The following is a 13,484-nucleotide window of genomic DNA, read 5'->3' on the forward strand; positions in this document are numbered from 1 at the left end:
AATAGGAATCTCAGGGGCAACATTTTCACTTATAGGCTGGGAGGTTATATGGAACCAGCTGCCAGAGGAGGTAGCTGAACCAGTACTATAACTGCATTGAAAAGATACTTGGGCAGGTTCATGGATTGGAAAGATTTAGAGGGAAATTGTCCAAACCATGGCAAATAATTCTAGCTTAGATGGGACATCTTGGTCGGCATAGACAAGTTGGCTGAAGGGCCTGTTTCTGTGCTGTATGACTCTATAGAATGAAATGTTAGAATTGATTTGACAAATTTATATTTGCATTCAGATTGCGAATTCATTATAACTATCATGTTACATTCCATTTTAATATAACCTGTCAAACACAGCATTCAATAGTTATTCAGCCCTATTAAGTGAGTATTTATCATCAAAGCAATTATTGATTTAATATGAATTGACCGGAGCGGTCTATCTGGGCAGGAATGCCTGAAAGTATTGGCAGATCAACAGACAGCATTGTCAGGATGTTGTAAGTAAAGCTTCACTGACTCCGGGCACCACAAACTGCCTTTAGGGACATCAGTCTGACTGTCAAACAGTGGAAGTGATTCCAGGGAGCATTTCCTGAATGATATAAATGAAATGCTCACACTGATATGCCCTGGAAACGGTGTCTGGTGCAAGTACATTTTACATTTAATATGATTTTATTAATATCATATTTTTACAGTTGCAAAATGCCACAACACTTAACGTCATGTTTGATGTAAAGCTGGAAAGTTTATCTTACACAAAGCACAAAGACCAGCAAAAGTTACCACCATTCTTGACATCAGATGAAATACCTGATGATTTAGTAGGTGAGTACTTTTTACTTATTTTAATTATGCAAAGCCACTTCAATCCAGAAATGTTATATCCAAACATTTCATTCAATTTCAGTTCAATCCCATGTGTGTGTATTATATTTTGTAAACGTCACCTGCTGAAGACAGAAGCTGATGGATGTGGGAGAGCACCTCATCTCAACTGATTCAGTGTTCAATTTTGACACTCATTACATGCATTCTGATCCACCTAGGGCATCATCTCAACAAGAGCTGTCCTGTCCCTTACAGTACCTCACTTTGTCCATGACAACCGTGATCCCATTTGCCTGCATTAGACCCATATCGCTCTACTTGTTTCCTATCCAAGCACCTGTCAAAATGCCTTTAAAACATTTTAATTGTATCTGCCTCCACCATGGTGGTGCTGCGGTAGCGTTGCTGCCTTACAGCGGCAGGGACCTGGGTTCGATCCTGACTACAGGTGTGTATGTGGCCTGCGTGGGTTTTCTCCGGGAGCTCCGGTTTCCTCCCACACTCCAAAGGTATACACATTCATTGGCTTGGTAAAAATTGTAAATTGTCCCTAATGTGTAGGATAGGGTTAGAGTGCGGGGATTGCTGGTTGGCGCAGACTTGGTGTGCTAAAGGGCCTGGTTCCATGCAGAATCTCCAAACTAAATTAAACTAAACCTCCTCACCTATGCATTCCCAAAACTGCATACTTTTCAACAATGAAGCTCCGATCAACTAATTATAGACAATAGACAATAGGTGCATGAATAGGCCATTGGGCCCTTCGAGCCAGCACCGCCATTCAATGTGACCATGGCTGATCATTCACAATCAGTATCCCATTCCTGCCTTCTCCCCATACCCCCTGACTCCGCTATCTTTAAGAGCTCTATCTATCTCTCTCTTGAAAGCACAGCACAGACAGAACATCAGGCCTGCCATTTCACTAAGTGATGTGCTTCAACATCTCCCTTAGATACATTTCTGATGTACAACTGAGATACTTTACCCTGTGAACGTCACTCAGCCTGACTTCTAACGGCATCTGCCATTCCTAAGTATCTTGGGCTCACCATCATCATTACTTCTCCAGTTTGCATCAATTTCAAAATACAGATCATTATTTACAACTCCTGTACGCCATTTTTAATCATCCTTCAAAAAGCGGCGCTTAGACCATCTACTCTCCAACTTTCATCAAACATGCGATCTCTCTTCCACTATTTGTAAACCGCTAAGTAAAGCACAGGGATCCAGGAGTACAAGTACATTGTTCCCTGAAAATGGCATAGCAGGTAGATAGGGTGGCAATCCTATCACTCTGGGCTTCAATTAGTCATGGAATTGAGTAGAAAAGTTGGGACATTATGCTACAGTGTATAAGACATTGGAAACTTGTAGTATTGTATTCAGTTTTAGTTGCCCTGCTATGGGAAAGATACTATTAAGCTGGAAAGAGTGCAGAGAAGAATTATGAGGATGCTGCCAGGACATGAGGGCCTGAAAGAAAAGGAGAGGGTGGGCAGGCTCAGACTTTATTCCTTGGAGCACTGGAACTGATCTTCAAGAGATGTATGAAATTATCAGGGGTATATATAGGGTAGACAAATTCCTAGAGTAGGCAAATCAAGAATAAGAAACCATATGGTTAAAGTGAGAGGGGAAAGATTTAATAGGAAGCTGAGGGGCGACCTTTTCACACAGAGGGCGATGGGCACATGGAATGAGCAACCAGAGGAAGTAGTTGACGCAGGTACAACAATAACGTTTAAGACACTTGGACAGGTAGGAAATGTTTAGAGGGATATGGGCCAAACATGGGCAAATGGGAATAGCTTTGTCAGCATGCGTTGGGCCGACGATCCTGTTTCCGTATGTATGACTATGATTTGATAGCTTTCTAGGTTGTTCAGGCAAAGGTCACAAGATTAGAATATGAGAAATTGGTCCACAATCATATCATACTTCTGCAGCTCTGGTCCACAACAACTTTTCCTTCTTCCTGTAATTTTGCTGGTATTTCATGAGGTAGAATAATCTCTAAAGTGATAGAGTGTTTCCTGAGTGTTGAGTATTGGTGGAGGATGTGAACAAAGTGAAACAAACTGAAGTAGAATGCCAAAGATGTAATTCTCCTCGTTTATGTATTCTGCCAGGTACTCAGAACTATGGTGGTCAGAGTGTTTTCAGTGTTTCCCCGATCGAAGGCTGTATTGAAGCAATGCAGACTCAAGAATTTGAAGTGACATTCAGCCCAGACCACGAAGGTTTTTGTTACTCAGATATCATGCACGTGGAGCTGTTTGACAAGGTAACTGGGTGCTTCTTATTCCAGCACATGGTTAAAGGCAAAATTGCTTTGTGGTTAAATCATAAAATCACAGAATCGTATAGCATAGAAACAGGCTCTCTTGCCCATCTTGTTCATGGTGACCATGGTTCCTCTCTATGCCAATCCCATTTACCTGCATCCCTCTACACCTATAAGATCCCCTCTCATCCTTCTAAACTCCAGTGAATACAAGCCTAGTCTTTTCAATCTTTCCTCATATGACAGTCCCGCCATCCCAGGGATCAATCTCGTGAACCTACGTTGTACTGCCTCAATTACAAGGATGTCCTTCCTCAAATTAGGACACTGCAAAACTGCACACATTACTCCAGATGTGGTCTTACCAGGGCCCTACACAAATGCAGAAGAACCTCTTTTTTCCTATACTGAAATCCTCTCGTTATGAAGGCCAACATGCCATTAGCTTTCTTCACTGCCTGCTGTACCTGCACACCAACTATCAGTGACTGGTGTACAAGGACACCCAGGTCTCGCTGCACTTCCCCCCTTACCTAACCTAACACCATTGAGATAATAATCTACCTCCTTGTTTTTGCCGCCAAAGTGGATAACCTCACATTTATCTATATTATACTGCATCTGCCACGCATCTTCCCACTCACTCAACCTGTCCAGGTCACCCTGCAACCTCCTAACATCCTCTTCACAGTTCACACTGCCACCTAGCTTTGTGTCATCTGCAAACTTGCTAGTGTTGCTTCTAATTCCCTCTTCCAAATCCAAATGTCTCCTTTTTATGACAGCCCTCCATTCCAGACAACATCCTGGTGAATCTCTTCTAATGCTACCACACGCTTCAAGTAGCATAGTGGCCAGAACAGTACAGCATACTATACACAGGCCCTGACTGATAAAGGCCAGCATCCAAAAGACTCTTCCACCACCCTGTCTACCTGTGGCACCACTTAGCTCGGGTGATTGCATTGGCCATATTGTTTGCATGTAATACCAAACTCCTTAAACTTGCAGTCTCTTCCAAAGTCTTGTCATGGGAAGAGATTACTAGTGGTAGAGCAAAATAGATTCAAAGATGTTTCCAAAACCTCCTTGAAGAATAGCAACATCTCCACCCACTCTTGGGGAACCCTGGTCTATGTCCACAACTCTACCACTGCACCAATGTGCTCCCCACCCCTACACTGTACCCCCCTTAATGAACATGTTCAGCAGCTGCCAGAAATAGCAGCAGTGCATCTTCTGCGTTGAGGAAATTCCAAAACAATTGTTGATTATCCATCCTTTCACAGGTCAGTCACTCGATCCAGCTGAAGGGAGCTGCAAAGAAATATTTGATGTTTGTTGAAGGTGGAGACCCGATAGATGTTTCAGTGGAATCTCTAAGTATCTTACCAAGTTATGAGCAAGTGAATGTAACAGGTATGACATATATATTATGCTGCACTATTGTCACAAACAACTGAGGGAAGGCTTGCTGTTGTCCTATTATGTTGTTGTATTATTATGATTACATAGAAACATAGAAACATAGAAACTGGGTGCAGTAGGAAGCCATTTGGCCCTTCGAACCAGCACCGCCATTTATTGTGATCATGGCTGATCATCTACAAACAGTAACCTATGCCTGCGTTCTCCCCATATCCCTTGATTCCACTAGCTCCTAGAGCTCCATCTAACTCTCTTTTAAATTCATCTAGTGGATTGGCCTCCACTGCCTTCTGTGGCAGAGAATTCCACAAATTCACAACTCTCAGAGTGAAAAAGTTTCTTCTGACCTCAGTTTAAAATGGCCTCCCGTTTATTCTTAGGTTGCGTTTTGTGTCCCCTGGTTCTGGACTTTCCCAATATTGGGAACATTTTTCCTGCATCTAGCTTGTCCAGTCCTTTTATAATTTTATATGTTTCTATAAGATCCCCTCTCATCCTTCTAAACTCCAGTGAATACAAGCCCAGACTTTCCAATCTTTTGTCATATGACAGTCCCTCCATCCCAGGGATTAACCTTGTGAACCTACGCTGCACTGCCTCAATAGCAAGGATGTCCTTCCTCAAATTAGTAGACCAAAACTGCACACAATACTCCAGATGTGGTCTCACCAGGGCCCTATACAACTGCAGAAGGACTTCTTTGCTCCTGTACTCAAATCCTCTCGTTATGAAGGCCAATATGCCATTAGCTTTCTTCACTGCCCGCTGTACCTGCACACTTACTTTCAGTGACTGGTGTACACCAAGGTCTCGTTGCACTTCCCCTTTACCTAATCTGGCACTATTGAGATAAAAATCTGCCTCCTTATTTTTGCCATCAAAGTGGATAACCTCACATTTATCTACATTATACTTCCTCTGCCATGCATCTGCCCACTCACTCAACCTGTCCAAGTCACCCTGCAACCTCCTAACATCCTCTTCGCAGTTCACACTGCCACCCAGCTTTGTGTCATCCGCAAACTTGCTAGTGCTACTTCTAATTCCATCATCCAAATCAATAACATATATTGTAAATAGTTGCGGTCCCAGCACCGAGCCTTGTGACACTCCACTGTCCACTACCTTCCATTCTGAGAAGGACCCATTTTTTTCCTACTCTTTGCTTCCTGTCTGACAACCAATTCTCTATCCTTCTCAATACCCTACCCCCAATACCATGTGCTCTAATTTTGCTCGCCAACCTCCAGTGTGGGACCTTATCAAAGGTTTTCTGAATGTCTTGATACACTACATCCACTGGCTCTCCTTCATCCATTTTACTTGTCACATCCTCCAAAAAATCCAGAAGATTAGTCAAGCAGGATTTCCCCTTCATAAATCCATGCTGACTTGGACCAATCCTTTTACCGCTATCCAAATGCGCCATTATTACCTCTTTAATAAATGTCTCCAACATCTTCCCCACCACCGATGTCAGGCTAACTGGTCTATAATTCCCCATTTTCTCCCTCGCTCCTTTCTTGAAAAGTGGGATAACATTAGCGACCCTCCAATCCACAGGAACTGATTCTGAATCTATTGAACATTGGAAAATGATCAGCAATGCTTCCACGATTTCTTGAGCCATCTTCTCGAGTACCCTGGGATGCTGATGCACCATTACCTAGTATTACTGTTATTAATTATTGTATCATTGATTATTGTATATTTAAGGCCTGTTAAGCTGCAGCAAATAAGAAATTATTTGTTATGTCACCAGTACATATAATAATTAAACACTCTTGACACAAACTCCAATTGGCAATTGGCAATTGGCAATTGGCAATTGTCTGTCCGTCCGTCCGTCCGTCAGTCCATCCGTCCGTCCGTCCGTCTGTCTCTGTCTGTCTGTCTGTCTGTCTGTCTGTCTGTCTGTCTGTCTGTCTGTCTGTCTGTCTGTCTGTCATTATTAAGTGTCATTATTAAGTGTCATTATTAAGTCCAAATGTGTCCATTCCCTCCAAACTTATTCCAATTTTCCATTATGTTCAAATGAATAACTAGAGAGCAGTCCTGAGCTACTATCTATCTCATTGGAGACCCTTGCACTATCTTTGATTGTACTTCACTGGACTATATCTTGCACTAAACGTTATTCATGTTATTCCCTTTATCATGTATTTGTACACTCTGGATGGCTCGGTTGTAATCAGATGCAGGTTAATGTGGATAAATGTGAGGTTGTCCGCTTTGGTGGCATGAACGGGAAGGCAGATTATTATCTGAATGGCGTCAAGTTAGGAAAAGGGGAAGTACAACGAGATCTGGGTGTCCTTGTACATCAGACACTGAAAGTAAGCATGCAGGTACAGCAGGCAGTGAAGAAAGCTAATGGCATGTTGGTCTTCATAACAAGAGGAGTTGAGAATAGGAGCAAAGAGGTCTTTCTGCAGCTGTACAGGGCCCTCGTGAGACCACACCTGGAGCATTGTGTGCAGTTTTGGTCTCCAAATTTGAGGAAGGACATTCTTGCTATTGAGTGCAGAGAAGGTTCACAAGGTTAATTCCCGGGATGGCTGGACTGTCATATGTTAAAAGAATGGAGTGACTAGAATTGTATACACTGGAATTTAGAAGGATGAGAGGGGATCTTATTGAAACATATAAGATTATTAAGGGGTTGGACACGCTAGAGGCAGGAAACATGTTCCCAATGTTGAAGGAGTGCAGAACCAGGGGCCACAGTTTAAGAATAAGGGGGAGGCCATTTAGAACGGAGATGAGGAAAAACCTTTTCACCCAGAGAGTTGTGAATCTGTGGAATTCTCTGCCTTGGAAGGCAGTGGAGGCCGATTCTCTGGATGCTTTCAAGAGAGAGTTAGATAGAGCTCTTAAAGATAGCGGAGTCAAGGGATATGGGGAGAAGGCAGGAACGGGGTACTGATTGTAGATGATCAGCTATGAGCACAGTGAATAGCGGTGCCGGCCCGAAGGGCTGAATGGCCCTTACTCCTGCACCTATTGTCTATTTTCTTTCTGCTGACTAGTTAACACGCAACAAAAGCTTTTTACAGTACCTTGGTACACGTGACCGTAAACTAAACTCAACTCAACTCAACTCAAATGGATAGGATCATTGGACTATTGGAATATCATGTGGCCCCTCTTGAGCCAGATCCACCTTCAATGAGATTGAGGCTGGCCTGTGACCATTTACCTACCTCTTCCTCATTTTTGAGGTTAACAAGAATCTATCAATATCATATTTAACGTAAACAATTATTTCAGTATCAATTGTCACTTCCAACTTTTTCCCATCCACTGCATTTAGAAGTTTTCGTAACTTCAAAAAGTAAACTTTCTGTGATTTTTTCTGGAGCTTTCATCTGTAGCTTCCTGCAATTGTTGTCTACAGATGTTCCTCGGCCATTGGTCCTGCTTACTCTGAAAAGCACCAAGTCTGACAATAAATACAGCACTCCATTGAGGGAATTCCAGGTAGGATGCATCCGATCAACCCAACTTGCTGGAAAAAAGGTAATGTTAACAAATTGTATTTTGAAAGTTATTTAAAGTGTCTAAAATTAAGAATGGCAAATTAGACCAGAATTTACTGGGAAGTTAGATGGTAAGTTTAATACATATATTACATGGCGGGTATGGCACAGTGGCCTCATGCTGTCTCACAGTGCTGGAGACTTGGGTTGATCCTGACCTTGGATGCCGTCTGTATGGAGTTTGCACATTCTTCCTGTGACTGTGTGGTTTTCCTCCAGGTGCTTCCCCAATCCCAAGAACGTGCAGGTTGCAGGTTAATTGGTCCCGTAAATTGCCCCTTATGTGTAGGGAGTGGATGCAATCGTTGGATAACAGAACTACTAGTGAACAGGTGATCGATGTTTGGCGTGGACCTGGTGGGCCAAGATGTATCTCTCAACTAAAAAATTAGTGTGCGAACAATTTCATGGGTTGTGGTGAGGAAGAGGTCCCACAATTGTGAACTGTATTTGAACAGCGAATTAATATCTTCATAAACATGGGAGTTTGGCCTATATCCCTCTAAACCTTCCCATCCATGTACATGTCCAAATGTCTTTTCAATATTGTTAATATAGCTGCCTCAAACTCTTGCTCTGGCAGCCATTTTATGTACTTATCACCCTCTGTTTGATACATATATAGAATGATCTGCCTGAGGAAGGGGTTGAGGCAGGAACAATAATAATACTGAAAAGACATTTGGACAGATATCCTCTTTCCTTAGTTTAGCGATACAACGCAAATGCAGTCCCTTCAGCCCACCAAGTCCGTGCCGAACAGCGATCCCCGCAGACTAACACTATCCTACACACACTAGGGACAATTTACAATTATACCAAGCCAATTAACTTACAAACCTGTACGTCTTTGAAGTGCAGGAGGAAAGCGAAGTTACCAGAGAAAACCCACGCAGGTCACGGGGTGAACGTACAAAATCTGTATAGACAGCACCCGTAGTCAAGATCGAACATGGATCTCTCGTTGTAAGGCAGCAATTCTACCACTGCGCCACTGTGCAACCTGTCTGTCTGTCTGTCAGCGGAGTTAATTCCATCCCATCTAAGCCCCTTGTACTAAAGCAGTAGTCAATGTTGGGAAAGTGAAACCCCTGAACTCCTATAATCCTCTTGCTCTTATACCATTCTGTAATTTGCTTACATATTGCCCATTGACTATTGGTATTACCTCAGCAAAGTGATCGCCCTTTCCTTATTCCTGAATTCCACCCATGATGGCATCATTGGATGATCCCACCAGGATACCCTCTCCAACAATGGTGCAGCTGGTAGAGCTGCTGCCTCACAACGCCAGTGATTGCAGTTCAATCCTGACCTCGGATGCTGTCTGTGTGGAATTTGCACGTTCTCCCTGTAACTGCTTGGGTTTCCTCCGGGTGTTCTGTTTTTTTCCTACATCATAAAAACATGCGGGTTGGTGGGTAAATTTACGATTAAAAAACGATTTCTAACGTTTTTTATATAAAATTACAGTTAACATTATATTGATAGATGATCTATTTCAGGAGTAACATTGCATTAAATTAAATTAAATACACTATCTTGGTAAAGTGGCTGATATGAATATTTGGTCCATGATCACATCAAGGAGCTTGATGTGTGGATATTGGCTAGAGGATGCATTGGGATAATCTAGGTTTGTGGAGGGGGCTATGGAAATGAAAGACCTTCTTAATATCACAAAATTAGTGCTCAAAAATAAAGATCAGCCCTAACTCAATTATTCAATAGTCTAGTTATGGACAAGTGTACAGAGGCAGTGAAATGGTTGCTCTATATGCATTTCAGTTAAATTACAGTACTGTAATAAGTACAATAGATCCTCTTCTGTAACAGCATGCAGAGAGTGGCCACTCTCCAGCACGATCTTGCAACTTCACAGCTCAGTTAGAAAATCGAGTTGGAGTAACTCAGTAGGTCAGGCACCATCTCTGGAGAAGATGAATAGGAAGAGAGAGTTTCAGGAAGAGAGTCCTCGACCCGTCACCTATCCTTGTTCTCCAGAGATGCTGCCTGGCCTGCTGAGTTACTCCAGCACTTTGTTTCTTTTTGTGTACTGTATTAACCACTATCCACACAGTTCTTTGTTTCTACATTTCCAGAAAATTGAGTTCTTTAATATAAAAATATCTGACACAAATGAGTGTTGTTGCCTTTACAGAGTGTTGAGTTCATCATTGACTACCCACAAGCAGTTCAGCTGAAGGGCTTCACCTTTGAGCCGGCCAGAGGTATTGTAGAAGCCGGCAACACAAAGACCGTCAGTGTCACCTGGACTCCCCCTGCTGGACACGATGTAAGTTGTCACACTGTGACTTCCAATGTCCTGCATAAAGTCCAGACCTGCATAAACTCAACAGTTCAGATAGACAATAGACTATAGACAATAGGTGCAGGAGTAGGCCATTCGGCCCATCGAGCCAGCACCGCCATTCAATGTGATCATGACTGATCATCCACAATCAGTACCCCGTTCCTGCCCTCTCCCCATACCCCATGACTCCGTTATCATTAAGAGCTCTATCTAACTCTCTCTTGAAAGCATCCAGAGAATTGGCCCCCACTGCCTTCTGAGGCAGAGAATTCCACAGATTTACAACTCTCTGAGTGAAAAAGTTTTTCCTCATCTTCGTTCTAAATGGCCTACCCCTTATTCTTAAACTGTGGCCCCTGGTTCTGGACTCCCCAACATTGGGAACATGTTTCCTGTCTCTAGCATGTCCAATCCCTTGATAATCTTATATGTTTCAATAAGATCCCCTTTCATCCTTCTAAATTCCAGTGTATTCAAGCCCAGTCGCTCCAATCTTTCCGGGAATTAACCTAGTGAACCTAGGCTGCACTCCCTCAATAGCAATAGCATTTCAACAATTTGACAACATAACTGACTGATTTCTTTAAGACTTTCAAAAATAAATTATTAAATTAAAGAATGTGGTGCAGTTAGTTTATTCAATTCCACACTGCAAACTGAAGTTTTATATTTAATTAAATCTATTTAATGATATGTTGAATAAGGTACATAATAACAAATAGAAACCACCTGATTGGGGTTTTACCAGCAAGCATGCCATTCTTTTGATGATAGTCCTGTGAAATGCAGATGGGACTGGCGTACCTGAGGCACCCTGGTCGACATGGGCAAGTTCATAAGTCATAGTAGCAGAATTAGGCCATTCGGCCCCTCGACTTTACTCCGCATTTCAATTATGGCTGATCTACCTTTGCCTCTCAACCCCATTCTTCTGCCTTCTCCCAAATAACCCTTACTAATCAAGAATTTGTCAACCAAGTATCTGATCTTCCCCCCTACATTTTTCTCCGCGTGAATCTCTATAAAACCTTTTGATCATCCATGTAATTCTACCAGAGAAGAATACTTTTGTGAAGAAGTTTCATTTTTATTGCGCCTTCTAAAATTGAATTCATCCTACCATTTCTAAATTAGGTATATTGAAAAGAAAGCTGTTCAATTTCATGGTTTTAAATGCAAACCAATAATATATTTTGACTGCAGATTTTTCAGTAAGACTTTTAAAACTTTGTTTTTCAGCCACTTCAGACCATCTCAGCCATGGTTAAAATGACCATCAAAGGAGACATCACGGAATACTACCAGATCATTCTGATGGCCATGGTTATCGTAACTTAAGATAAAAAGTCAGGAGGATTTACTGAGAAGGCTTCTTGTATATAAGAGGTTTATACATTGTCAAAAGGACTATTTTAAAATCAGATTTTTAAGCTTTAAGGAGATGGAATCAAACTAAAACTATACTTTGTTTGGTGCTCTATACCTTTGACTGATTTTGTTTTATATTGACACTTTTCTGTAACAAGGAAGCTCTGTAAGTAAAGGTTTTCTCATCCAAATGTGTTGTGAAGAATGTGTTCAGTTCGAATTATTTTTCTGCTATTCCAAATTCTTTCATTCTCACCAAAGACTTAGAACATAGAATATAACACCCGCCGTTCGGCCCACAATGTCTGAGCCGAACATGATCTGCAGTCACCACCTCTGCTTGCATATCCCTCCATTCCCTGCTGATCGAAAAGCCTCTTAAATGTCACTTTCATATCTGCTTCCACCACCACTCCTGGCAGTGTGTTCCAGATACCCACTACAATTTGTAATCTGTACAGTATAGTCTTTCTGTCTACTAGTTAGCATGCAACAGAAGCTTTTCACTGTACCTCGATCCACGTGACAATAAACTAAACTCTCTAAACTTTGAGTTTAAAAAAGTGCCCAATACAACTTCTTTAAACTTTACCCCTCTTACTTTTAAACCTGCCCTCTATTCTTTAACATTTACACCTTAGGATAAATGTGTTGACTGTCTACCTTATCCGTGCCCATCATATTTTCTTATCATAATTATAATCATAATCGTAATTTATTAGCCAAGTATGTTTTGCAACATACGAGGAATTTGATTTGGCATACAGTCATACCAAAAAAGCAACAAGACACACAACTACATAAAAATTTGACATCAACATCCACCACAGCGGCTCCTCCGCATTTCCCATTGTGATGCAAGGCAATAAAGTCTTATCTTCTTTCCTCCTTTTCTCCCATGGTTGGGGAAGTCGAACCATCTGCAGCCGGCGATCAAGCTCTCGCTTCAAGGTGGTCGAACCTCCTGCGGCCTGGAGCTCTCGAAGTCAACATCCCCCCATCCCCCCAGTCTCCACTTCGTGGTCCATCTTACAGTGTATAAGATCATGAGGGGAATAGATGGGGTGAATGCATAGACTCTTTTTCCCAGAGTAAAGGAATCAAAAACCATAGGGCAGAGGTTTAAAGTGAGAGGGGAAAGATTTAATAGGAACCTGAGGGGCAACTTTTTAAACACAGTATCCAGCAATAACTGAGATCCTTTGTCCACATCCCCCAATAAACAATAATTAAAATTATCTGTTATACTGGGTAATGCTGACCATAACAGTGCAAGTCAAAGTAGGTAATGCAACCTATGCCAAGTCCATCCTGGTTTGATGCTGAGGTAGGGTTTGTGGTTAGGATACTGCGGCGTGGTTCAACAACCTGAATGTTGACACGTCATTGGAGCCCTGTCTTTTCTCTCTTTGCTTCGCAAGTTATCACCGAGCCGTAACATTTGCAGCAGCATGAGCAACAGACAATGGTGAGAGCAGATTGTCCTCATGGATGTGATGCACACAGCAGCAGCAAGCTTCAGGCTAACCGATCCTTCCAAGGTACCGGAGAGACATCCGCTAAATCCCCAAGTCTGCAGAGTGCAGAGCTGAAGCATGCAAACAACAAACTCCCATCTGCAAGTCAAGCAGCCTTGTCACTTTCCTCATGGAGTTGAGGGTGTGTTCACTATGTTACAAAGTCGCCTGGAGTACGTGGCTCCATTGTTCTTCATT

General features: G+C 42.2%; 1 protein-coding gene across 4 annotated transcripts in view; it reads left to right on the top strand.

The window, feature by feature from the left end:
- Positions 1-11,925, top strand: part of cfap74 (cilia and flagella associated protein 74) — a 121,928-nt gene extending 110,003 nt beyond the window's left edge. For all 4 annotated transcript variants that reach the window (XM_078425110.1, XM_078425112.1, XM_078425111.1 and 1 more), the window contains 6 exons: positions 698-827; positions 2,966-3,120; positions 4,410-4,539; positions 7,946-8,067; positions 10,249-10,383; positions 11,641-11,925. In XM_078425110.1, the coding sequence (XP_078281236.1) occupies positions 698-827; positions 2,966-3,120; positions 4,410-4,539; positions 7,946-8,067; positions 10,249-10,383; positions 11,641-11,739 (771 nt within the window). In that variant the 3' untranslated portion in view covers positions 11,740-11,925. The remainder of the gene's footprint in view (positions 1-697; positions 828-2,965; positions 3,121-4,409; positions 4,540-7,945; positions 8,068-10,248; positions 10,384-11,640) is intronic.
- The last annotated feature ends 1,559 nt before the right edge of the window (positions 11,926-13,484 follow it).

The sequence above is a fragment of the Rhinoraja longicauda genome, chromosome 30 (assembly GCF_053455715.1).
Source record: "Rhinoraja longicauda isolate Sanriku21f chromosome 30, sRhiLon1.1, whole genome shotgun sequence".
Lineage (NCBI taxonomy): Eukaryota > Metazoa > Chordata > Chondrichthyes > Rajiformes > Arhynchobatidae > Rhinoraja > Rhinoraja longicauda.